The sequence below is a fragment of the Sparus aurata genome, chromosome 17, assembly GCF_900880675.1.
Source record: "Sparus aurata chromosome 17, fSpaAur1.1, whole genome shotgun sequence".
In the NCBI taxonomy this organism is placed as follows: domain Eukaryota; kingdom Metazoa; phylum Chordata; class Actinopteri; order Spariformes; family Sparidae; genus Sparus; species Sparus aurata.
The window spans coordinates 28,073,561-28,099,540 of NC_044203.1; the positions used below are offsets into that span (position 1 = coordinate 28,073,561).

At 40.5% G+C, this 25,980-nt stretch overlaps 3 protein-coding genes across 5 annotated transcripts; 1 reads left to right on the forward strand and 2 right to left on the reverse strand.

Annotated features, from left to right (window-relative positions):
* Window positions 1-3,163: 3,163 nt before the first annotated feature.
* On the reverse strand, window positions 3,164-7,629 carry cnr2 (cannabinoid receptor 2). 2 transcript variants are annotated; one of them, XM_030394835.1, is made up of 4 exons: window positions 7,499-7,629; window positions 5,742-5,792; window positions 5,204-5,278; window positions 3,164-4,843 (listed from the first exon to the last, which is right to left on the reverse strand). In XM_030394835.1, the coding sequence occupies exons 3-4, from the start codon at window positions 5,271-5,273 to the stop codon at window positions 3,771-3,773; spliced, it is 1,143 nt and encodes a 380-aa protein (XP_030250695.1). In that variant the 5' UTR covers window positions 5,274-5,278; window positions 5,742-5,792; window positions 7,499-7,629; the 3' UTR covers window positions 3,164-3,770. The 2 variants fall into 2 exon arrangements, with proteins under 2 accessions (XP_030250695.1, XP_030250694.1); XM_030394834.1 differs by having other exon boundaries at window positions 5,736-5,792.
* Window positions 7,630-14,459: 6,830 nt separating this feature from the next.
* On the forward strand, window positions 14,460-18,533 carry pnrc2 (proline-rich nuclear receptor coactivator 2). The gene is made up of 3 exons (XM_030392666.1): window positions 14,460-14,684; window positions 15,233-15,445; window positions 15,682-18,533. The coding sequence occupies exon 3, from the start codon at window positions 15,705-15,707 to the stop codon at window positions 16,173-16,175; it is 471 nt and encodes a 156-aa protein (XP_030248526.1). The 5' UTR covers window positions 14,460-14,684; window positions 15,233-15,445; window positions 15,682-15,704; the 3' UTR covers window positions 16,176-18,533.
* A 160-nt stretch (window positions 18,534-18,693) lies between these two features.
* Window positions 18,694-25,743, reverse strand: srsf10a (serine and arginine rich splicing factor 10a). Of its 2 annotated transcripts, none has more exons than XM_030392665.1 (6): window positions 25,542-25,743; window positions 23,253-23,564; window positions 22,830-22,936; window positions 22,536-22,704; window positions 19,745-19,795; window positions 18,694-19,658 (listed from the first exon to the last, which is right to left on the reverse strand). In XM_030392665.1, the coding sequence occupies exons 3-6, from the start codon at window positions 22,933-22,935 to the stop codon at window positions 19,391-19,393; spliced, it is 594 nt and encodes a 197-aa protein (XP_030248525.1). In that variant the 5' UTR covers window position 22,936; window positions 23,253-23,564; window positions 25,542-25,743; the 3' UTR covers window positions 18,694-19,390. The 2 variants fall into 2 exon arrangements, with proteins under 2 accessions (XP_030248525.1, XP_030248524.1); XM_030392664.1 differs by lacking the exon at window positions 23,253-23,564 and adding an exon at window positions 23,813-23,917 and having other exon boundaries at window positions 22,830-22,933.
* Window positions 25,744-25,980: the final 237 nt, after the last annotated feature.

The window sequence follows — 25,980 nt, forward strand, 5'->3', positions numbered from 1 at the left end:
CCTCTTGGATTAGCCACAGTTACTATGACCTGATATAATATGGTGCTGTAGATTAAACTGCTCAACATGATGTAAAGTAGTTATTATCTTAATTTTAATCATATAAAATGTATTACAATAAAACAGTTACTGTTGTCAAAACACATGAAAACAGAATTTGAACGTTAATTGTTAATTGAATTAATTGAATTAACAGATAATAACATTGGATATTTTAATGATATATTGACTTTTATACTGGAAATGTCCGTGGTTTTTATTTCAGAAATCTAAACACTCAAGAGCGAGTGTTTTCGATGCATCATATGATAGCATTCAGTCGAGATAGTGGACTTTACGATATTATCTGGCTTTACATGCTCCATACCTTTCCTTTTGTGTCACATCACCAGTCACACACTCACTGTTGTCTATTGTTTTGTGTCGCCCATTTAAACTGGCATTGTCCTGTAATGAACCACCCATCGATGAGCTGTGTATGTGCTGCTCTCTCCACAATTGGATGCTGATCATTTTTTCACACGCACGTAAGATAAACTGATAACGTAAAATCAAATCTGCTGTTCCCTGATTTGAAAAAAGTGACGCTGACGTTGCCACTGGGATGAAAAATCTATTTTACTGAAGTGTTTTGGTTTGTAAATATATAACAGATAACTGTAGGTAAATATAAACAATATTGACTCATTTATATAGAATCTAGAGTAGTTAGGAGTTAGTTTGTACCGCTGGAAAGTATTCAGCAAAATCAGTCAAGGTGGCGTTTTATAATTTCTTAGAGTGCGAAAAGCCAAAAAGCCATCATATGCAGTTCTGTAAAATGTAACACAAATTCTGTTTCCCTCATCTTCTGTAAAACGTAGTGCAGTGTTGTTAAAAGTATCCAAAAGACAAACTTGAGTAAAAGTAAAGCTTATGTTTAACTATTACTATGGTAAAAGTGAGAGTCACGCATATTAAGAGTTGATTAAGAGTCTTTAAAGTATCTGATATCAAATGTAACCGTGTATAGTTGACTGGCCGATTACCGGATATTCTGCATTTTTCTGGTTATTTGAATCAGTGTTTCTTTCTATCTGATTACATTTGCCTCCAAAATGTAGAGGAGTGGCAGTATAAATGGAAATACCCATTTAAAGTACCTCAAAATTGACTTACATTAAATTACATTCATCACTGCTGTTTCTTGTTATATGTCGGATTTTGAGGAAATAAAATGAATCCATTTCCAACTCAATGACCATTTTGTACTCTGTTTTGAATCATATTGCATTATACTGAGAAGTGTTTGTTAGTAACCTATAACACCTCTCTAAAGTAGCTCCAACAAAAATGGCTCATGCAAATCATCGCAAACACCAGACTGCTGACTTCCTTCGTCACTTCACAGTAAGGATGACAGATGAAGAAGATTAACTTTTGGTATTTGCTTGAGAAGAAACATAACGAGTCAAAATAGAGTATGGTCAAGTATTATTTTTAATTATAAGATACAGTGGTTGAAACATGTGTTCTGTCTAGTAACCGATGACCTAAGTTCAACAACTTGTAAGACTTCTGTGATTCTCTGTTTTGTCGCTCTATACGTGCCTGTGACTTTAAGTGAATGCCAATCCATGTGCTTTACCACAGCTGCCAGTTGTGACTATTGCAAAGAGAGTTCTAGTGTCTGTGCTCGTTCTCTTCCTGGCATGTGTCCCATTTACCTCGGCACACTGCTTGGATTCATGCGGTGAACATTGTGTGAAATCCTCCCCTGCATGAGGCCCTTTGTGAAGTCCTGGCATTCATGTGCAGATAGGATAGGCGACCCACAGGGTCCTCTGTTCCTGCACAAATCCTTGCACATAAGCAGGCATACGCACAACAAATCAATTTTTCTGAACGCCTAAAGTTGAGTCAGCATTTTAGTTCACAGGACCCAGTGTGTGTGATAGAAGTCAGAGTGTTAAAGCACTGACATGTGAGGCAGAGAGGTTATAGGTCAGATGGCCACATTACATCACCTCAAAAGCCGTTTGCCTGGCCTAAACCTATGTCTGCAGATGAGAGGCTTTAATTCTACTGGGATCTGTTTCTAGTCTGAAGCTCGTCTGCTCATCAACAAATACAAAAATTATAATCATGTCAGTCATACTTATTGTGACAATAAAATAAATGTGCAATGGTGACTATATATTTGCCAAAAGTCACATTGTCTCCTTACAAGCTGTTTTACAAACACACCACATTTTGTAGACTTTTCTTTCTCATAACCAGGCGTGTGACTCAAGTCATTAGGTCCAAGTCCAAAGCATGTCCAAGTCATTACTTCTTGACCAAGTCAAATCAAGTTAGATCCTTCTTTACTCAAGATTGCAGTCTAAACCAGCAGTATCTGGCTAATAATGTTTTTCCACAATTTTTCTAACCTGTTCAAAAACTATGACAATTAATTACATTTGTATGATGAAATGATATCCAGCTAAATAAATGTAATCAAACAAAAACATATTTATTTCTTAATTTCCCGTCAAACTTAAAATATTACCTCACCATCACTTTTAAAGGTAATGGTTTTTTTTTTGTCTCATTCCCAACTCCCAAATAAATCTAATACTCAAACATAAAAATGGAGACAGACGTCTCTTCCAGGTCCAAGTCGAGTCGCAAGTCATTTATCTTCTGTCAAGTAAAATTGCACATCTTAAAAATAGTGCATCGAGTCCACATCTCTGCTGATGACCTGTTACCTGTAGTTATGTTGCCACGACAGCCTCTATCAAAAAGGCAAAGGTAAAGTTATTTACTAGCACTAAATACTTTGATGAGAATGAATCTTGCTCCTAAGATCTGGGGCCTCATTTATAAAACAGACTCATAATACATTTTGATTCAAAGTATGAATTAAGTAGAGAACCAGACAAAAGCATTTATTTATATAAAAAAAACTTACTTTGACATGGAAATGATCTTATCTCTACGTCTAGACTCGACTTAAGTGATTTTCCTGCTTCTTAGGCATACTGCAGTTTACTTGCGTATGCGTCCAAGTCTGTGGTGAACTTTGCATGGGCCTTATAAACAATGTGCAACGGCGACAAACTCTCAAGCTGTGTTTGGCTTTTTTTGTCAACCTACTATTTAGTCCGCTGAACAATACGTGCTGCCTGGCTTCAGTCTCCTCTACCATCGCTGTGATCTTGTTTTCCAAAAAGTTAGATTTTCTCATTCTTGATCTATTCCTAACACTATATGAGGGGAATTTACCAGGCAGGTGTCTGTGTGTTAATTTTAAAGGTGCAATCTCTAAGATTTTTTGTTTAAAACATTCAAATATGGACTAGAATTATAAACTTGTGTGCTAACAGTATAAACGCCAACACTTGGTGGTGGTGTGTCTAGCTGCACCGCTAACTGAGCTGGGAAATTAACTGGAGCTAACGGAATTGATGTATAAATAGAATACAGTTTGCAGCAGTAAGCAGTTTATCTAGTGATATGCTGGCCCTATTTGTTGGGGGTATGAATTCAACAGGAGGTCGATAAGCACCCCATCAGAAATTATCTTAAGACTAAGCTCACGTATAAATCTAACTCTTTTTCTTTTTTATAAATGAGGCCCTTGGTTATTGATCTACAGTGAAGTTCTCCTCAAAGTCTCTTTTACACTCCTATCACACTGCCATAAAAACAGACACTTCTCTATCTCTACAGATACTACTTGATTTCTAAGTGAAGTATCGTAGGCAACTGTACTTGTGCTACTTGAAGTGATGCTTGATTTCAACTCATTTTCTGATGTTCAGCTGCTGATTGGTCACCACTTCTGAGATCGAGTTAAGTCGGGTGGTTCTGATCCTGGGTATGTCATCCTCAGTGATGGCAGTGCAGTTGTTGTCCTCAGCGTTGTCCCCTGTGGACTTTTTACACCTCCCCATCACACACAGCCTGTGGTGCAACTGCAGCAGAGCGACTCTCAGCTCTCGACAGCGCAGTGCATACAACAGCGGGTTGACTGAAGAGTTGACCAGGCAGAGGGTGCTGCAAAAGGCGAAGGCCCTCTGTTGGGTGTGGGTCAGGAGCACAGCGACGTCAGCTAACATAAAGGAGAGCGCAGGGAGCCAGCAGCCCACGAGTATGAGCAGGATCAGGCCAAAGGTACGTGCTAGCCGGATATCCATCCTCATGCGGGCATGGCCTGTCCCTGCTGCTGCCTGGATGCTGGTCATGGAGGACTCATGGCGGTGGGCCTTCCACAGGATGAGAGCGTAAGCCCCTAAAATGAGAGCCAGGAGCACCAGGATGAAGCTGGTCCAGCAGGCCAGGTAGCCCTGGTTGATGTAGGGAAACAGGTGTGAGCAGGGTGGATTAAGCCCTGTGGGACACCTCCATCCCATCAGAGGCAAGAAGGAGATAATGATGGTGGCGCTCCAGAGGATGAGCAGGCTCATCATGGCTCTCCGGCGGGTCAGCAGCACCTTATAGCTGGAGGCCTGATGGATGCAGAGGTAGCGGTCCATAGAGGTCAGCAGTAAACTCCCCACTGAGCTACTGAAGGCCATGGTGACACCACCTAATTTGAAGAGGTATGCCGTGGGGCCATCGCTGCGTCGAAAGAGGTGAAAGTCCAGGAAGCTGGTGGTGAAGAAGCAGCTGGCGAAGACGTCAGCCAGAGCAAGGCTGCCGATGAACAGATATGAAGGCCGCTGTCGCAGGGTGGCTGTGGCAGCGATGACTCCCAACACAAGAGCATTTTCCAGCAGTGTGATTGGACCAGCCAGCAAACAGATAGAGCCAATGACTGTCTTCTCCGCCTTCGTGAGGACCATGTAGCACTCCAGATTCTCACAAGACCTGTTAACTGGGAGAAAAACAGTTTAAAACTAGAACAGCTGTTATATATTAGATCAGAGGACATTTGACAAATTAAGTGTTTTCCTCTCCCTGATGCTATGCCAGTGTTCTATCCTCTCTTTGGTTGTTTAAACTGTGTCATTTTCTAACCCAGGACGAGGCTGATAGGCAGAGAAAGACCTTAAAAGTTTACATATTCTTTTATTTAAAATCAAGACGTTCTCGCAACCGCTCGTGAAGATTTCGTCGTCCGTGCATCCCAAAGTGATTTGCTTAAATATTTAATTATCAATATATAACTATCTTGAAACATTTCATATTCTCAAAAATGCAAGGTGCTGTATATATTGAAGGCTGCATACTTTACCCATTGGTGATGAGGCGTTCTCTTTGACTTCTGTGGGTGCTAAAGAAGTGCAAACCTCCCATTCCGCCATTATAGCTGTATGGGCCAGTGCAAGATCGTAATAAGTAAGTAAATGAGTCATTTAGATTTGTTACTTTTCCTGGATCAACACAAACATAGTTAGACTTACTAAGAGGAAAGAAGTGTAAGGTACCCTTTACTTTGTTTCAGTACTACCTGTACTTCTACGTTGGCCTTACATTTATCAAACTCGACCATTTTAACCTAACTATACAAGCACATTGCTCGTGTTTATCCACACACACGACATTCATCAACTACGTGACAAAAAAAGGCTTTTATTTGGCCCTCCAGTCTTTAGAGTCTTGCATCCTTCCTCACCCCAGCCCCAAAATAAATACAGAAATAGATAACACACCTACACAAGACAGAACAAATCCAGCAGGATTAAAAGAAATATATATATATATATATACATATACATACATGTACTACACATTTTCATCATGTAATAATTTGATTGATGACAAACCTTCACCTTGAGTCTTTGTTTTCTCTTTTACATGAAGTGGGTAAAACAAGCAACTTCCTGTGGAGAGAATGTAGAAAGTGTGAGGACTTATTCTCTCTTTGTCAATATTGAACTTAGCGCTTTTAAGGCACATTAACGTCTGTGAGTCAGGACAGAAAGTCATTTAGAGGTCGGGGCAAACAGACCATGGTCATTAACCGTATGTGATGATGCTGACACTGAGGAGATATCTGCAAGGAGCCATAGATCGTGGTTCACATAAGTCATAAACGGCTAAAGGAGAAGTGACTTCGTGTTGCGTTTTTGAGCTTCATGCATGTCCTCACTGTGATTCAGCCATGTGGGTAACACGTTATAATTACAATTAATAATAAATGGTAAATGTAAAGAAATGTAATGGTTATTTTACTTTTACCAAATGATGAACTATTTTATAACCCATTTATTAAGCACTTTATGGATTGTAAACATCCGTTGCCACTCTCAGCAAGACATCCTTTGTAACTTAAGTAATTTGAACTGATCAGAGACCAGAGTATTCATATTTAATAATTCATATTCCCACTTTCACTTTGGAAGTGATTTTACTGTAAACTGCAGAGATCAACTTACTGCCTGCTGTTGGCCTATTACCATATTAAACAGAACGAAGGCTGCCCCCTTTTGGCACCAGAGAGGACTGTATTTAAACAAAACTGTGAAGTCGGTGGGTGAAGGTCACCGCAGACATGAACAATCCTGTGTAGAGTGCATTATCTGTATGCAATCAATAGATTAAACTGAGTGTGTGGGGCTGATGAGAAGAGAGGATTTGATTAAAGTAGATAATGATGGAATAAATGGGAGTGGTGGTGACCTGTAATTGCTCGCACATTTTTTTTTTAAAAGGCCAAAAGACGACCCAAACACGTCAAATAAATCTGTCATCTTTGAGAAAACGGTAAAGAAACGTTAAGTACATAACAAGTGTTTTTAAACAACTCCAAATAATGAAAGTAGGCTTCTGTGATGCAGTCTGAGTGATTACTGAAGGGAACATTTTCACCCAGTCAGGTCACTATGTCCTTTATTTAGTTTCCCTCCCGCCTTTATCCTACATCCACTGACCATTATTACAGTTATTCTTCCCAAATGTGACACAACCTCATGAAAAAACACATTCAAGCAGAAATAGGGGAGGTAAACTGCTTTCCAGAGAGCTTGAGCGACAAAATTTCTCAATTGGGCCATATGAGCGTTTGCTCTGTGGATATTACACCACCTCAGGCGCTCTTTTTTTTTGCTCCCTCGTGGTGAGAAATCTTGAGCGACAGAGTGCTGTGTTTTGACTCCTAAAAGCCAGCCGGTCTTGGAGAAATGATTGCCTCTTCAAGGCGGCATCAGCAGGCGCGTAGATATAAAAACATGCCTCAATTTTTGTCACATCAGGGGTGACACAGACGCTGAAATGTGATGTCCCAATCACCCCTTGAGACACTGCTGCATCGAGCCGCACTGTTGTAACACTTTCACAAGCCTTTCTGTCACAAGTAGTTATAACGAATGCATGAAATCTCATCTTTTGTAGCCGATGTAGAAGATCGAAGCTTTATAAAATTGGTCAAAAGTGAAAGCACACCTAATGAAGCTGCTGCTGGACAAAAACAAGCAACATATTTTCTCCTGAAGAACATTTAAACGTCTCTATAATGCCAGTTTACATTTTATAAAAGGACATTTTAAATGTATTTGCTGGACTTTGAACATGCATTTTAAGAGCTTACCTTATGTTCTTTCCTGTGAATGGTTTCCTGTTGATCTGAATTATTTGTCACGGAGCAGCAGAACACCCACAGCATGACCACACGACAGACAGACCTGACTGGTTGCAAAGAGCGCGAGTGAGGGGAGAAGATAAGGAGGGTGGCTGTGATGACATGAGGGAGAGAGGGGGAGGGAGACAGACAGATAGACAGATAGATAGATAGATAGAGAGGCAGATGAAAGAGCCTACATGATGCTCTTTTGAGGGTTTTAAGCTGGATTCTTTGATGAAACTGAGACCTAAAGTAAAATGCATGCATTTATAGATGTTTGATGGAGGCGATGATGAAACATTAACACACAGATCACACACTTCCGAGGGTCGGTGTCCTTCTTGACTGATGCTTTTCCAGCAGACAGGGTCAGGATGGACTCAGGGGAGGAGAGAGCACTTAAGCAGGGTGATAGGATGTTGGGTGCAAAGTGCGAAAAAAAATATGCCAACAGAAAAAAAGGAGGAAAACGCAGTGTGCAGCGTGAAAAATGTAAATAAAGTGACCTTCCATTGTTAGACTATGCTCTGCTGTGAATCCATTACTCGAACCCTGATGCAGTAATAACCTGCTAAGGGGACCTTGAGTTAAGATTATTTTGCAAACACTCCCATTCTCAAGGTCCAGAATGAGCTGTCACGCTCATATTAACAACCTCGTTTCACATCTCAAGGCAGCTGAAGACGCCTTTGAATTAGTCGTGCAGCGGCATGTTTTTCCTACAACCTCTTCTGCTAATTACTTTCCACTCATGTTCATTTTACAGACGGTACCTAGCAGCACACGTGCACACACTGACCCCTTCCACTCAAGATCACATGGTTTAGCTAATTTTTTTTTTACAACATATTGCTTGAAGGATTACAAAAATAGCTTAATTGCTCGCCTTTGGTAGATTTGAAGGATGGGCAAGATGCTAAAAAAAAAGTGGTTTTAATTATGTATGCTTTGTTAATTTGCAGGATTATAAGTGTGCACATTGGAAAAGGCAATCTGATGAAACAGTTTTGTTCCCATGCAAAAACTTTTACCGCCTCAGTCCTTTTCGAGGAGCGTGTTTATCTTAAAATCAGACTCTTTGTGTTACCGATACATGCTCATTCATTCCAAAATTTTAAACAGATATCTTTAAATTGAAATACTAAGATGTGTAAAACAGCCTTCAGTGCACTTTCCCAAGGATTTTCTTTATTTTGTATAACATTACTGACCTGAAGCTTCAGTTGGTGGGTGGGTCGGGGTGCAATACAGCTTGCAGCACAACAGGGGGCAATGCTAAGCTAGCATGAACCGGTGGACACACACAGTGAGTGACCCTGGCGGTGATCATCATAATGATGGCGATGGGTTTAAAGGTCGTTCAGCCTTCTCATCTTTATTTTTCTTTGCAAATTGAGCTCAACAAGCAGTCCCCTCATCAATTAAGAGCGTTTAATTTGGATTATGCCCCTCTGGTAAAAATGGCGTCCATTAATATTTCAATAACAACTCAATTTAGGTCATGAAATAACATACCTTAGGCATTCTGGGATGAATTAGCATCCTATTTTAGCCCCTCATTTTAGAAGAAAGTATGCTAAATAAAACAGTAACTGGGACTTACAAATATATCAAAGAAAGGGGGTCAGGAAGAGATGTTTTGTGAAAAGTTTGCAGCATTAAATGAATGAAAAAGGGTCTTGTTATAAGATGGTGATGTCTGGTGCACTGGCTGTGTCCTCCCCTCCTCTGACCTGATAGATCCAGCAGACCAGAGGGACGGAAATGTGATTAGGGAGCAGACAGTCCAGCTCCAATAAGATTTACTCTCTGTCACTGTCTGACCAGGTGCAGCACGACGGAACAGACAGACCCCAGGACAGCATCAAGGCGGAAATGTTCGATTATCAGCTGGACTACCTCATCCTGTTACACGATGCCTTTTTAGAAAATCGCCCGGGGACACAAGCTATCACAGGGCCCACTCTGCTGTTTTCAGATGGATTCGAGGTCGAATCTATTACAAAAAATATTTCCGCTCATTTTCCAGATTGCCAGACATTCAGACGGCAGTATCAGATCACCGATGTGAAAAACACAAGAGAAATGAGCAGATCCCCCTCAAATCTTATTACTCCAGGCTAAATGCTTTAATAGTGCTTAATTATTTACTCTGGTTCTTGGAATAATGTAATGAAATTGTGAAATTAAAAATGAAATGAATTATGCATTGCATTACGGATTATAAATGGGGAGATTAGAGTGGAAAACTACAGATGTATGTAAAATAACACTCAAAATGTAAAGACCTTAAGAAATAATCAGATACAAACAACAAACATGTTTGTTTTCTTTTTCCTTTCACATTTGCCTTTTACAACGGTCAAGTCGCAAACTGTAAAGCCCATGGCCCCTTCTTTAGCATTCACATTTACATTATAAAGGCGTGTGAAGGACTTGTTCTAACTTGTACTCGGGGCTTCACTCCCAAATGATTCAATCATTTGTATGTTTTAAAATCTTAATGTTTAAGTAAGCTGTTTAATGTTTCCTGCAACATTTGAATGAATCGGAGCACTTACGTCAAGGACATTTAATTAAATAAATAAAAACTGTTTGTTTAAGTTATGTCTTGCTAAAATAAAATTAGGACGATTATATAGTTGTTTTCACAGAATGTCCTCTGGAATTATTAGGAAAAGTTCAGCCCATTATGTAAAGTGTAAGCTTCTTTCTACTCAACATTAACGCTTTCCACGTAGTAAAACATCTAAAATACTGGAATCAAGTTATTGAGTAATGACTGGGTCTAAAATTGAACTCTGCCTAAACTTAGCAAGGGCTTGACCTCAGTGTAGGCAACACTAGCTATGGTCCTGCTCGTCCTGATGTCCAATAACAAATATAAAGACCATCTCGTCATAGGACCATCTCATTATTATCACGAAAAAGGGGAACGCTGCCAGATTTATTCAGTATGCCTAACCATCATCAAATGGTCAATCACATCACAATTTCTGAAGGTGGACGGGACTGACTGAAAACTGACATGCAGCTTAAAATAAATGTGGGTGCTGGCCTGGGCGTGAAGTGGGCGGGCAAGGCCCCTTCTCTACTTCCAAAGAGGAACCTAAAAAAGAAGGAGGGGTCATTACGTCACTGAATCTCGCTTTGGGGCCAGACTGTGGTGACATCACCTATTTAAGTCACTGTGAGATACATGGAGAAACACACTAAAAACCCAACATATCCACATCGTATGACTCCTGATGAAGAAATGCCCCAATACAATTAGAGAACACACTTCAGAGTGTAGGTAAAGCACTCAGACTTCCCCCCAAATGATTGACAGGGCTGATTATATTGTGATCAAATGAGGCAGGTCCGACTGTTTTCCGCTGATGAGACTGCACATACACAATGAGCAGTGGCGTGAACAGGAGCCTTTCATACACCAATTTGAGGAGAGGAACATGTCGATAAAATAAACAAAAACAAATCACTGTCTACAAAGCCACTCTCTGTAGTGTGATCATTCATTCTCTGGAAGCATTCCTTCCTCAGAAGTCATATGACGTAGATATGTTGGCATGAAATGTGTTTCTACAGCTGTCACCACGCTCTGGCACCGAAACGAGATTCAGCGGCTCATCCTTATTTTTTTTAAGTCGCTTGACTTCCTAGATCTTTGCCCGGACCTGAACTCAGCCTTCATTTTGATCTACAACCACGACTACACACCTTCAAAGTTTCACGACTGCGTCTTGTGTGGTTGTGACGCTGTTGCGGGGACAAAGTCTGTCCACAGTCAGACAGACAGACACACATATAAACACCTGGCAATGTACTGATAACAGCTTCTTTGGTCGTCCCCGCTACAATATGTTTCTCCAGGACCACATTTTGCCCAGACACACACACACAGACTGAAGACACCTAAAGGCTAAACATCTCAGCACCTGAAAATCTAAATGTCAGTGTGCTGTGGGCCTGTACAGACTTGTTTCCTAATTGCTTGATGGCCTATTTGTAGGAGGTATGTTATGAAATATTGTGTTAATTCTACATGTTTCATGTTTAAAACACAAAATAATAATATTTGCACAATGTTTATATGTGTATTTATTCTTTCTTAACAGCAGCCTCAGTGTTTTGGGGAATAGGGGGTAGGTTGGATAGGCACTGGGTCTATATTTGACATATGAATCTGCCAGAATTTAAGGTTTCCTTTTGACCTCGACATTGTAAAGACAGAGACATAGATTACGTGCGTGTCTTTGACGAGACTGTAAACAGAACTCTAATTGTGGGGTGAAGTGCATTCAAGGTTCCTCGGTGTTATGTCACTGTGCCTCCACCGAAAATACACATGGAAAGAAAAATGGGCCTGGCAACAACAAGAAGACATTTCTCCTTTGAATCTCATTTGAATGTGTTAACTGGTGTAATAAAAGGTCTTGCATATGAGCTCAACTAATTGCTGACTGGTGTGAAACTGTCTCCGCTTCTGTACTTTCCCACTTCACTTTGTGTGGGCGGCGCTTCACAACACATTTCATGCCTTTCACATTCATGTGAAACTCCGCTGATCACTTACACTCCACTGTTCATACCCAATAACTACTTTAGATTGCCTGTGAGACAGAAAGAGTATCAGTCTGTCTTGCTGAGAAACAAAGAGCCATGGCAGCCTTCGTGCACAGCTGTTGTTTCTAAAATATTTTCCACTCCACGTTCCAGGATGGTCTGTACTTTTACTATCTCTGTGACAGATTTTTCGTCTGCAAGCCTCTGCGACCAGTCAGATGTGGGTATTTGTCCACCTTCTATGTCCTGCACGACCAACAGAAGCCTCTGGTGACCTACTTTCCTTACATAGCTGACTCTTGATCGGCACAGCCCCCTTCCAAAGGTTGCTTAGCTTTGGGGAGTGTCCTTCCATGGCCTTCAGCTGTGAACGCTGGCTGACGCACACCGCCGTTGCGCAACTCCTTTAAAATCCAGACACTTTAAGCGACGAGGGACAGAAAGTAACGTTGACCGTGGACTTAGACATCAGTTAATCTATCACTAGAGTTGTTTTGTATTCTTTAGACTTGGACCTGTAGTCTGCCATAAAGCCATAAAGCCAACTGAATGGGCCGAGAATCATTCATGACCTTATAAAGACAAGTAGCCTAAGTGGGAAAAGCATTAATGGCAGATGTGGCAATGTCCCAATCACAAATAGAAATGTATTCCAATAAAGTGACGGCACAGGAAAAAAAAAAATATATATACAAGTAAGGGCTAAGTTATAAGCTTTAAAGAACTATTTTACGACTCAGGAGTTCATTGACAGTGTCAGAAAATGCTTCATTTTCAAATTGAGTTGGGTGAACAGTCCATATCCTGCATGCTCTGTTATCCTTTTACTTGCTGAATTACCTGCTATAAATTATACTGATCTTTTATTGTAACCCCCACACACATCTTCTCTCCATGACACCCATTGCACACCATTTGGCTCCCGGTTAAATCAACAAAACAGAAGGGGAAGGACGTCTCACACTTAAAAACCCCAAATGACGTGTCCAGATGTTACTTCAGATTTATGACAGCATTTATGAGGCTTCTTTGAATAGTGGTATGTTAAAGGGGCACTGTGTAGTGTTGGGTAATGAATTTGAATCGTAAGAGAATAAACTGAATGAACAAACTCACCTTAAAGGACAACACGATTTCATACTGTTTACTTTGTTTGGATCTGGCGGACCCTGCCACATTTCTTGCTTCAAACAGTGCTGTGGGGACCTTTTTGTTCCTCTGAGAACAGCTTGTTTGTTCAGTTATGGAGAAAATAAATAAATCTGAGTTTGGATTATCACCTCATTAATACTGTAAATCTTAAATTCTTCACCAAAACTACACAGTACCTCTTTAAAAAGGTCATAACATTAACATTAACACAGAGCAAAATACAAGATCTCAGAACACAGTTTGAAGCTAGAAACACGTCAAGGTCCGCCACATATCAACAAAGTAAAACAATATGAAAATTGTGTTGTCCTTTAAGGCCAGTTTGTTTAATTTTTAAGAAGTGAAAAAGAAAATAGTTTATTTAGTCATAAAAAACGCATCTTTTACTTTTGTTAAAAATTCCTTCCTCAAAACTACAGAGTGCACCTTTAACTCTGATATAGCCTGTTGTATTAACTGTATCCTTTGTACTAAGGCTCACAGCACCAAGGGTACTAACTTCATACTGTGCCCTGTTTGTTTTTTTCATCAAATACCTTACGAAAGATGGCAAAAGTATAAATTTCTCTCCCCTGTTTAGATTTCACCACTCTTTAACGAGTTGGAAAATGATATAAGGGTTTAAAAAAAACATGTTTAAATGAAAGAAAAGGTTAATGTTTTGTTTCAGCAAAAGGACAGATAAGACTGGGGGGGATGGGCAGCTCGCAGACCAGCCGTTGTGTTATCGTTACAGCCTGTTGCAGCTGTTTCACACAGCACAACAGGTTTAACCTACAGGAACAGGAACTGTGTGACCACAAACCGCTTCCTATGAGAAAAAGTAGTATATTTGTTACGTGCAAACTGGGTGCTTGTTTACCTGATTTCTTCGAAGGGAAGTGACATTACATAACACAAAAACAACATCAACATCATCCCAAACCGTCGTGTATAGTTGTACATAACCGTGTAGTTATCTCGAATGTGGTTTAGCTTGAAAACAGGGAGTTTTTAGTGTTGGAAAGTGGTCGCTTTCTGTTGTTTTCTCACTTCTCTCAGGAAATACCCCGAGCTCCAACAAAGGGAAGGACAGGAGGAGGGTCAGTGATTGACGTCACCAGTCTGGCAACAGCCGTGAATGCGTCGGGCTGCCTCTTCGGTGATTGGCCGTTCGCTACGTACTCGGCGCCCGATTGGTCAGATCGCGGTAAGAACGAGCTACATATCTCTGCTGTGGATTCCATTTTGTTGCAAATCAGACGGAGTCGGGAGAGAGAAGTGGCGTCCTCACGGCCACTTTTAACACCACGTAAGCTCGAGAGGAGACGGATTTGTGGGGAAATATAGCTTGCTGTGCTTCCTACGCTGTCCGCCAACGGATTCCAAAGGCTTTTCTCACGCTGTATTTTTTTTCTCTGACGAAGGGCTTCATCTACCAAGCCTGAGGAAGTCGGTAAGAGAAGCTGTTTCTGTGTCTCGTCGCCATATTGAGCTGACTGTTTCTTTGTTTTGGTTCGGTGCCAAGGAAGTGTGACCCCCCAAACTGTTAACGCATAGTTTACTTAATTAATATTCCACGTTTGTGTAATTAAAATATACCGGGGTCGAGATTATACATTTTAGCTGTTTATTTTGGCACCGAAAACCGAATACACAAAGCCTCTTGGCAGGACAAAGCCGCTGCAATGAAGCCAAGCTAGAGGCTCACAAACAAAGTGGGGATAACATGTCGCAGTTTTCTTATGTAACATATTGTTGTTGTGATCGACAGCTGTTTCATATGCTTACATAACTAAACTGTTATCAACAAGGGATGTGTAGTTGCTGTTTGGTCTTTTAAATCGATTTTTTTTTTTTTTTTTTTTGCAATGACGCAATTTGATATCTACACATCCGCCCTGGAAGAAAACAGGCTTTATTTACAAAACGATGGTGTTGTTGTTTATAGGCTTAAATCATGGCTAGTATGAGCATTTCTAACTCGATCATTTCGCCCTAAAGGTCTTCGACGACTTCTTGGAGCATCTTGTGTCGGGGTGAGTTGATGTTCAGCTCGGCTCCACGGCAAAACAACGCTCATTGGCACATGAAAACCTTAGATCTTGCTGGACATAGACGTGCAGTGAGAAGTAGACTAAGAACTACTTCGAGGACCTGGGGCCCGATTGGAGGCGAAAGATTGAAGAGAGATCTCTGCTTTCTGACAACAAAGAGGTGAGCCGGAGATGTTTTGCTTCTCGGATTTGTGTACGTGTGGGGGAGGGGCGGCGGCGGGGGCCCGGCTGTCTGGTGTTTCTGCACGTAACCCTCTGTGCTTGTGTTCAGAGGGGGCGGTGCAAGAGTCTGTGTGTGTCTGCGCGGATTGGCTTTTACTCTGCTGAAACAAAAAACAAACGCAGATCGCACGGATTTCAGTGCACGTTTGTAATATTTATTTTTTCTTCATGTAGGTGACACGCATTGCAGCAGCATAATGGGAGGTGGAGAGAGGTACAACATTCCAGTTTCCCACCCTGAGCGCCCTTTGTCCAAGAAGAACCATCAACTTGGCCGGGCAAAGCAGAGAAGCCGTGACCAGAACGGAGGGGCAGTATCAGCAGGAGGGGTAGGGGGCCTTCACCACCATGGCCACCGCCGGAGTGACAAAGGCGCAGCCTACCACAGGTCTCCAGAGGCGCGGCAGGCCGTGTCTGCAGAGAAGAGTGCTTCTGTCCGTTTTGCCACCAACTATGATCAGAACTGGGAGGGTGCGGTGTCTCACCTTAACACGCTCCTGGCCACCCAGGGGAGTCCGAGCTATGCAGGGCCTAAGTTCAGCGAGCCACCCTCACCTAGCGTGTTGCCTAAACCCCCCAGTCACTGGGTGTCCTTCCCAATGGGCTCCTGTGACAACCGGGAGATGATGGCCTTCCAGCTCAAGAGCCTCCTCAAGGTGCAGGCCTGAGAGTGGTACCCTCACATGATCGTTTAAAAAAAGCCAATGAACTGGGACTCTTAAAGGGCATGCACCCACCAGGAACACCTCAGTGCTGTAACACTTTTAGCTGTTTTTAGATTGACATTCTTAAGTGTTTGGAAGCATTTGCAGCAATCTTTGCTCTGAATGTTTGGTCAACACATTTTTTTTAAATCACTATTTGAATATATTACAGCGTCAGGGCCTTGCTGGTAGGTGATGCTTTTATCTGAGTCAGTTTCTGTGACTAATGACAAACTGGATTATCCTTTGTACCTCTATTTTGTTTTGTTCTTTTTAACGTTGGCTATCAAAGCAGATGAGTGCTTTTTTTTCCTCAAACAAGGGATATAGAATAGGTCAGGTAAATTCCCAACACTTTTACGGTCCATTTCTGTGGACAGACATGCGTTTTAATTTACAACGTTTTATAATTCTTTAGAGATGCCTCTAAAGCTTCCGGTGCTAAAGCAAACTCACATTTGTAGCATATTTTTTGACTAGGGCCCACTTTCTTTTCTTATGTTATGCGTTCCTTGTTTGCGACGTTAAATGCACTCAACTGCAATTTTGCAGGGAAAAAGCCTATCTTACTGGAGGTAATAAGCTGTTGTGAGTAAGTACAGGTCAATAGTATAACCTCAGACTGAAGGGTAATGAGAGACCATGGCACACAGGCCTTGGACTGTCAACTCCTGTACCTTTTTTATTGCGCTGTGCGCACATGCACTATAGGAGCTGTACGTGTCCGAGGCCCACAACACTCTATCATAGCATTATTTTGTACAAGTCCTTTTATGTTGTGATTGAAAGATGTATGAAGTGCTGTATGTAACCAAAGCAATGTTTTCGCTGTATTTCTTTTAAATTTTTTGGGACATCCTCTGTGTGGTCGGCATTGTTGCCACTGCCCCTTTAACCTTGCCAGCCCGAGTGGTGAATGGGTTCGAGTCCCTTAGGTCACTTCAAGCTGTTCATCTGTTCAATCAGTACTGCTATTGCTCCTCTGTCTCGGCCTATTCAGGACAGTGCAGCAGCTTCAACATGCGGAAGAGGGCCAGGCTTATGTGGGACTGTTGAGTTTCACTTTCTAAGTCACATGACACGGTCCTGTTGGCTGCATGCATTGTAAGCAAGGTAAGGCCGAGCTAAGGAAGGTTTTTGAAGTGAAGTGGCCTGAGGGACTCAAGATGAGGCATGAGGCTGGTGTTTATGTTTACAAAATAGGTCTTTGTGGTTGACCATCACATAATCAACAGACACCATCTGCCTCTTGCCTCTGATCCTTGTTGACCCTCTTGCACGGCAATCAGACAAGTTTCTTTTTTTCCTACTAAGTTACAGACCAGGATGCTATTGAGATGATGGAGGCGTTATCGACTATCCCTATGGATTCTCTATTTTTGTGATTCAATCCTCTATTGAGGCTGTCTTTGCTTTACCCTTGCAGAATTGGAGCTGTTTATGGCCAGCCTAAAGATGACAAAACAAAGTATGAGAGCTTGTTAGTGTGTTCAAGAGCCATGTAAATAATGAAATGTATAAAGTACTTGTAGCATATGTACATTCGCAGGCCAAGTTTGGGGCCTGTCTGACAAAAGTATTTTTAGTAATAACACTGAATGTATAAGACATGCTAAGGACATGTCTTGACTTCAATACTGAAGAATATTTTTGTTAAAAAAATCTGCCTATAGCATTTGTCAGTACCCCTGCACTGTTATCTTTACAGAGATCTTGCACATGTTTTTTATTGTTTTGTATTATGCAGTGTAGGGTGAAAGATGCTAAATGCAAATAATAAGTAAAACCTAAAACAAAATATCAATTGGATTCTCAAGGAGACTTGCTTATGTATGGATTTGAGTTCTGAATGTGCTTACAGTTTGTAAGCGTGATGCTTTTAATCTTGAGTTGACCTTTTTGTGCCTAAGTTTAAATTCATGCTGAAACTGACTAGTTTCATTAGGTGGCGGCGCCACGATGACCAAATGTTTACATCAGAACCATCTTCATTTGTCAGCTGTTCTTCCGCCAGCTGACAACTGAACATGACCCCATGCTGTTTGAGTACTACCTTTATATTGGTTGTTCATGTTAACATTTTATTTTCTTGCCCTGATTAAGTCATGCATGGCAGTCTCCTTATTCTAAAATGTGTAACCTGTAATGAATTGGCTGTTAATTTGTCCCACTGATATGTCACTAATGATTATGAAAATGCCCTGTTTTTTTTTATTTTACAATTGGTTTAAATTGGTGTTTCTAAAAGAGAAAAGAAAATGCACTCTGAATTGATGACAAAATTTTACAACAAAAAAAATAAATCCCTTCCCCTCCCCCCTATTTTTGTCTCTGCTTGAATGTCTTCTGACTGATTCTACAGTTTACAGCATGTTTAATGTATTTCAAGATCTGTATAGCCCAGTAATAGACCTTCTGTCTTGTTATAATGAAGTATGGTTTAATTATGCCATACGATACAAGTCACAGTAAAGCTAAAGTCTTTAGAGAATAGTACAGATTGTATTTCTTTATTGATAAAGCACATACTAAGTAACACCATTAAAACAAGGGTAACAGTATTAAGGAACACGGAAAATATTTAACTGACTTTCACTTACTGAACAAAATGAATGCAGCTAATCTTGAACATACTGTCACATAAAATACTGGACATGGTATTAGGTAGCAAACATGTGCTTTCCATATACATTGCCACAGTAATTAACAGCTACAAAGAATACAGTTTGCTTGCTTTATAATAAGAAATGCCATTAAACAAGGCATCAGAGGCCAGCTTGGTAATTATTGGTAAGTCAGGGCCTGTAGTTCAGTTTTTATTTAGGTTTACAGAATACACAAACCGAGACAGGCATGTTAACCGTAGTAAATATTGCCAACTTAAAAATACAAAAATATTATCCAAACCGAAGCATTTTCTCTCCAACTTCCAATTACCCTCATCACACAAGTCAAAAAAAAATGACAAACATGACCTGGCCAAGACATCCAGGGATCAACTGTGCTTTTCATCAATCACTTAGGAAAAAACATTTCGATAACGCTAAAAAATGTTTAATTCGCTGCCCTCTTCCCTTTGGCAAGTAATTGAATGAAAAACAATTCAAACACAGCGTAACACTTAAGTTATCGTAGTCAAAAGCAACAGAAACATCCTCAGATTAACAGGAATAAGACAGTCAGTGGCCCCCAGACTTGCGTCCAGCCCAGGATCTGGAACGGGAGCGCGATCGGGATCTAGAGTAGGATCGTGATGGAGAACGTCCCACAGATGGTTTCTGGGAGCTGGAGGTTGGCTGGAAGTCTTCAGCTGGGCTGTGGGACCTGGACTGGCTCTTTTTACCTTTGGACTTGGATCTGGGGGGTGAAGGGGAGCGGGAAGCGGAGCGGTTACGCGAGCCTGGTTCACGGTGAGTCCTCTGGTGGTCACGAGGAGGACCTCTGTACCTGGAGGGATGGTCATTAATGATTAATAATTAAATCTGTGCGTTATGTCCTTGCTTTTAAGTACTGGAACATGAATATTCACCTACTTGTCATTTTCATTGCTTCTGCTCCGTCTACGTCGACTGTAGGACCGAGATCTGAAGAGAGAACAAAAACAGAAACCAGTATATCAGGACTAGGTGTATCACCTCATATCCTGGACCAGAGAACAATGCGATCTTGAATCAAGCAGTTTGTCTCTTCCTGCTTTTTATAGACATGACTGGTTTGAACCAGTTTCAGAGAGGCTCCCTTTACGTGTCAGTCTTCTTTCATGTCTATCTGGCTTTTTTCTTTTTAATAGGGGAGTAAATAAAGACAACGATCACTCCTGAACTAAAATATGAAAAATTTACCAGACAAGACACAATAAAGTATATAATCCCTGCAAACAGGCTTCATCTTGTAATTGTTGAACCTGTGTCACTTTCTTCTAATGATTGGGGGTGGGAATCACCTCATGTTTCGATTAGATTCTGATTCTGAGGTCAACGATTCGATTCTAGACTGATTATCGATGCATCTAGATAAGAGCATCTAGACTAGATCTAAATAAATCTGACTTTGCTACTCAGACTTTGCTAATCACTTCCTACTTTGGTGATGATCATTAAAGAGAAAAAAACGATCAATTACCTTCTCTAATAATCTATTAAAGAAAAGACTTTTCTTTGTCACATATAGATACGACTTTCTATGAACACAGAATCCTCCTGTTACAGGCAATGAGCATATCCCTGAGAGAAAACCAGTATACTGTAGCCTATATAAAAATTAGGGCTGAGCGATATGGCCAAAAAATGTAATCTCCAATTTTTTCACACCAAATTCGATTTACAATTTTAATTAATTTTTTTTTCCTCCTCAAGAACAAACTTCAAATTACAAAGAAATTAATGAAAGCATTGCATTTACTTTAATGCTTTTACTTTAAACAAATTCATCCTGCCATTGTAAAAAGTGCAGCTTCGAACTCACTTGAAAAAATAAATAAAAGTGCATCCTTTTGAAAAGAATCTGTCCCTTTTTAATAAAATGCTTTTGTAAACATAAATTTAACATGTCAGATTGCTTGCTATTTTAAAAAAAGATCAGTTTCCTTATTGGTACTGATAAAGTGACATAACTTTATAACATAACTTTCATTAAATTCTTTATTTTGCAAATGGTGCCTTTTGCTTACAAAAAGTATTTTATATCCCTGAAGATACGTAAATTAAATTAAACATCTGCATGCATTGCATAGTAAACATCATGCTGGTAGATGTACAGGACATGAGGTGTGTGCTTTCTGTCTATTTTACACATTTTTGGCAAGGAAGACGAGCCTGTCTCCTACCTCTGGCTTGAGGCCCCGTTGCGGCTTCGTAGCACAAACCTAGGTCAAACATTTTCAGCATGTGGATGAACCTCCGGCTTTGCCACTGTATATACACGGGCACCGTATCTTTAGTGATATGCAACGTGACTGTGTTCGTAAAAACTGTCCCCCGGCCTTTCTTCTAATATGGCACACATGATAAATGATTCCGCTAATGCTGCCTGCTTTTTAGCGGGTATTTGTGGGCTGCCGCGGTCTTCTAGTAGTGAACAACAAGTGACCTGCTGTGATACATGTGTCTGTTTGAGATGCTGAAATAAATTTGTTGGTCTGCTGTCTTTAGCTACAACAGCTTTTGAACAAACTATGCAGCGGCCCGTGGTTTGTTCGAATCTGAAGCTACAAAACCGATCTACTGACGAGACAGTGCCCTTTTTAGGAACGAACATGATGACATGTTGTGTTTGTTTCTCTGTGGAAAGTCATTGCGGGAGGAGGGCAGAGCCAACTATGAACTACGGAAGCCCATGGGGAGCGGCGGCGGAGCCTATTAAACACAAATTAGCGAGATGGTATTTTGTATCTTGGCTCTAGAGTGAACGCCATCGTCTGAATACCCACGTTCTCCACAACTGAATACTGTCTTAAAACTTGCAATGGATTTGGTAATCCGCTTCGCGCTCTAAGAGTTCGGTTGAAGCTGTGCCACCGCCTGCTCGATCATTCTCTGGCTGGCATCTGCAACAGGTCGCTGTTTCTCCCCCAACTCTGGGTAGTAACGCGCAAGGTGGTTTCTCGAATTAGTTGCGTTGCCGAAGTATTTAGGTTGAGTTCCGCACACCTTACAAACTGTGTAGGTCTTGTCAATTCTCCCCTCGACTTCATGGAACTCAAAATGCTGCCATACAGTACCTTTTAAAGAAGTCGGTGCTGGTCTTATAGGCCTAGTGGTAGCCATTGCAGCCATTTTGTAGCCGCTCAAACATAAACAACTTGCAAATGTGTGTTTGGTCCGCATGCATGTACAGCAGAGAATCGGCAGGCGCTTTCTGTAGCAGCGGGCCGACTGAATGTTGCAGCGGGCGAACTGAATGTTTGAACTAATTTCAGTTTTCAAATTCCGATTATTAACTTATCTTTATTTTATAACAAACAACACTGTAAGGATAGAAGCATTTCCTGATTTAGATCTGATTTCTAAAATCAGATATTTCCTAAATATGACCGAGCCCATGCTACCAACATTGCTTGCCGTTATTTGAAAAGTATTTAGGTTTGATACCCAGCCCTCCATTCCAACTCTGTGTGATTAATTTATTCAGAGTTGATTAACTTAATAACATAAGTTACTGCAGTAAAATGTCTCAAAACAACTACACCTTCCTTCGATATTTTATTTATTATATTATCACAAATGTTTCTGACAATGTTCAAAACTAGAGAAATCCAAAACATGACTTAAAGCTGAGCATTGAAGTTACTGTAGGTGGAATAAAACAAAGGCGATGACAACTTACTCTCTGGGGCTCTCAGACCTCCGAGGACGGCGCTCATAGGAAGGGCTTCGGGACCTCTGTCGATCATAACTGCGGCTTCGGGACCGCCTTCGGCGGCTATCCCGATCATCATCATAGCGGGAGAAACTGCGTGGAGAGTGGCGCTCCTTGGTCTTCATCTGGTTCGGGGCTTAAACAAACAAATTATATCAGGACATTAGCCATTTACAAACTCAATATTTCCAAACAATACTGAATGAGACTTGGCACAAGTTAAATGTATGCTGGATCTTCAGGAATGCAAGTTGTTCTTACTCTTTCTGTCTCCCTGGGCGAACTGGATCTCGATCTGACGCCCACAAACCCATTTACGGTCCAGGTTGTGAAGAGCGTCCTCTGCGTCACGCACATCTTCAAACATGCTGAGTTGTTAAGGGCTTTTATTTTGAAATTTGAAATGGTGGGACAAAGAATGCTGCACATATTCACAACAACAATCACAAAATAAAAGGCTGCAACACAGATTAACCGCTCAAGCCAATGGTACACAGCTACTGGACTTGAATCAGTGCAGTGAAAAAGCAGTTATTTTGAGGTAATGATTTCAGTGAAAATCAATGAAATTGTTTTGATTTCAGTCTGTAATTGAACAACATAATACTAACCAAAAGATCCATTTATGATTTCAAATTGTGAGGACAAAACAAATACTGATGGTGATCAGATTTGGTAGGATACAAAATGTTTGGCTTGTTACCTTTAACATGCTTGACCTTTGACCTTCAGCTTGATCTTTTGTCTTGGCAGAAGAACTTGAGGTTTCCTGCTTGTCTTTGCCCAATAAACACTTTGCTTTTCCTCCCTTTTGGTAGACAAACGGAAGCCTTGGCACTTTCTTTTCTCCTCTTTGTATCTTCATGCTTTTGCTCTCTCTTTATTTTCCCAATTCCACTACTGCTTGTTGCCTGGGTGTCTTTGGCTTGAATCTATTCTACAACCGCCTCTCAACTTTCTTTGGTGTGGAGTCTCCAGAACTGTATCTTTACAATTCTAAGGCAACAACAGAAGAAATATTGGTTAGGAATATGTTCAAATCTATATACAATATACTAGATGACAAATGAATTTTAGAAAGTAATATTTCAATTACAAAAAACATTCAATTGTGTGACATAAAAACAAAAACATCCGGTTAGGTGTCGTTGAGCCCACTGCAACTAAAAAGTCAGATTAAATGCTTTAAAAACAATCTGTGAGAACACAATTTCCAAATCAAAAACTTAAAGAATAAAGGATATTGAATGTAAGCAAATCCTCTTGTCCGCCGTGTATAGAAGTCAAGTGGAATGTAGACATCTACAATAGGCCCATAACGACCAAACTCACGTCGTAAATCCTCTGGCCTAAAGTGTCATGAAATAAGCACATTTATTCTGCTGGCTGCCATGTGAATGTAGCTGGAGCTCAGTGTGCAATGTAAGACACAAGAGCTGGTGCCAACACAGCATATGACAATATTTGTTTGTGGACAAATCCAATTGCTATCCCATTCCAGAAGCAAGTATGCTCACTTAAAAGGTGTCAATGTATAAACACAAACCCAGCCAGTCAACTTCACACATCCACAGCAGCCAAAAAAGGCATGCATTTAATAACAAAGGTGGCGAAGACACGAGGGTTAGTTACCTGAAAATTACCAACATTTGGCTAATTTCATTCCCGCAACATTTCAAAATGTCTTGGAAATGCACCACTGATTACAAATAATGTATATACATATAACAGAACAGTGTTTTGTCTACCATCTCACATCTGTTAGCATTTTTTAACATAGACGCACTATGATGACTTCAGGTTCAGTCCCAAGTAAGAGCAGGACAATGGTGAGACCTTTCAAGAGTGTATTGATCAAAACGACTACTTCTACATAAAAGCGTTACAAGTTAGATGAAGCATTATGTTCTCGATATGTTATGTTTCCAACATTTAAATGGACAGTAACAGTAGCTTGAGATTAATTTATTACTTTACTAAACGGCCCAGTATGGAAGCCCATCTCTGCCAGCTAAAGAATAAAAAAATAAGATGAAAACTAAATATTCCCATGGTATATTGTTATCATGAGATAAAAAGTAATAATTCTTAGGTATAAAAAAAGGCACATTTTAATATGAAAGTCATAATTGTGGGACAGAAATCCATATTTATCCATATTTAATCCCCTTAAAAGCATTCTTATTCTTTTTAAAAAGGTGCACTATGTAGTTTTGGGGAAGATTTTTATGCCAGAACAAACTCTTTATTTTTAAGACTGAATATACTAAATAAACGAATTGACTACAATTTCGGCATTTTATCTCATAATTTAATTCCCTTAAAAGCTTGTTTTTGAATGGTGCAACTCGTAATATTGGGGAAGATTCTCTTGCCTGAACAAACTGTCGTTTTCATGACTGAATAAACCAACACAACAAGGACAACACAATTCCATACCGTTTACTTTTGTTTATGTGTCGGACGCTGCAACCTTTTTAGCTTCAAACAGGGTTCCTCTGAGAACAGCTTGTTTCTACAGTTTTGGACAGAATACATTTTACCGTGTTCGTGTTATTGCCCTATTAATACTCCAAATATAAAAAGATATCAGTTTGAATTTCTTTCCCACAACTACAGAGTGCCGCTTTAACTGGCGGACGTGGGCTTCCACCGCCATTTATGTCGATACTCTCGAAATCAGCTTCTTTAGAAGACAAGCAACGTCAATGTAACGGCAGCTTCTTGCTAGGTTTTTAATAACCTTTTACCAGATAATGTGTTATCTGGGACGATATGCGGTTAAATCGTAACTAGCACACATTTTCTGCCCCTTCGCCCGTTGTAATTCGCACCGTTGACGTCAGTTATACATTCTGATATAGCCTAGCGAACGTTATGCTAGTTAGTTAGCAAACATGTCCGTCTGTTTGCTAACCAACTAGCATTACGTTAGCTAGCCTACACGCGAGCAGGGTTGAAATGACAACGTACCTGGACTCGTCGGCGATGTTTCTGACGAAGAGAGATGAATTAGGCGGCCGTAGGTATCTTGCCATTTTTAACGACCCGCGGCTCAAGTTTAAAGGGCCGTGAATTTTTTTATTACAGCTATTTTCTTTTAAACCCCGAGGCTTCCGACTGTTGCTAACACGAGCTACGTGGTCACTGCTCAAATCGCACTGCGCATGCTCACTGACGCAGATACATAGGCGCGCACACCCCACCCCCAACAATACTGTGTATTTGATCACTTACAATTTTCATCAATATCTTACATTTTTCTTCATTTTCATGCATAAAACCTGACCACTGCTTTTCTGTCACACTTAATACGGATTTTGGAAGTGGGCAGTGATGTAAAAAGTATTTAAGTATATACTTGATAATAAAATAAAACCTATAAAACCTACACTTTAAGATGTATGTAAAT

Excerpts from the sequence above, each read along its gene's own strand:
- cnr2 (XM_030394835.1), bottom strand. The coding sequence starts at position 5,273 with ATGGCGGAATGGGAGGTTTGCACTTCTTTAGCACCCACAGAAGTCAAA. Across the intron at positions 4,844-5,203 it reads GAACGCCTCATCACCAATGG|TTAACAGGTCTTGTGAGAAT; the intron begins GTAAAGTATGCA and ends TTTTTCTCCCAG.
- pnrc2 (XM_030392666.1), top strand. The coding sequence starts at position 15,705 with ATGGGAGGTGGAGAGAGGTACAACATTCCAGTTTCCCACCCTGAGCGC.
- srsf10a (XM_030392664.1), bottom strand. The coding sequence starts at position 25,606 with ATGGCAAGATACCTACGGCCGCCTAATTCATCTCTCTTCGTCAGAAAC. Across the intron at positions 22,705-22,829 it reads CGCCCAGGGAGACAGAAAGA|CCCCGAACCAGATGAAGACC; the intron begins GTAAGAACAACT and ends TGTTTGTTTAAG. Across the intron at positions 19,796-22,535 it reads AGGTCTGAGAGCCCCAGAGA|ATCTCGGTCCTACAGTCGAC; the intron begins GTAAGTTGTCAT and ends TTCTCTCTTCAG.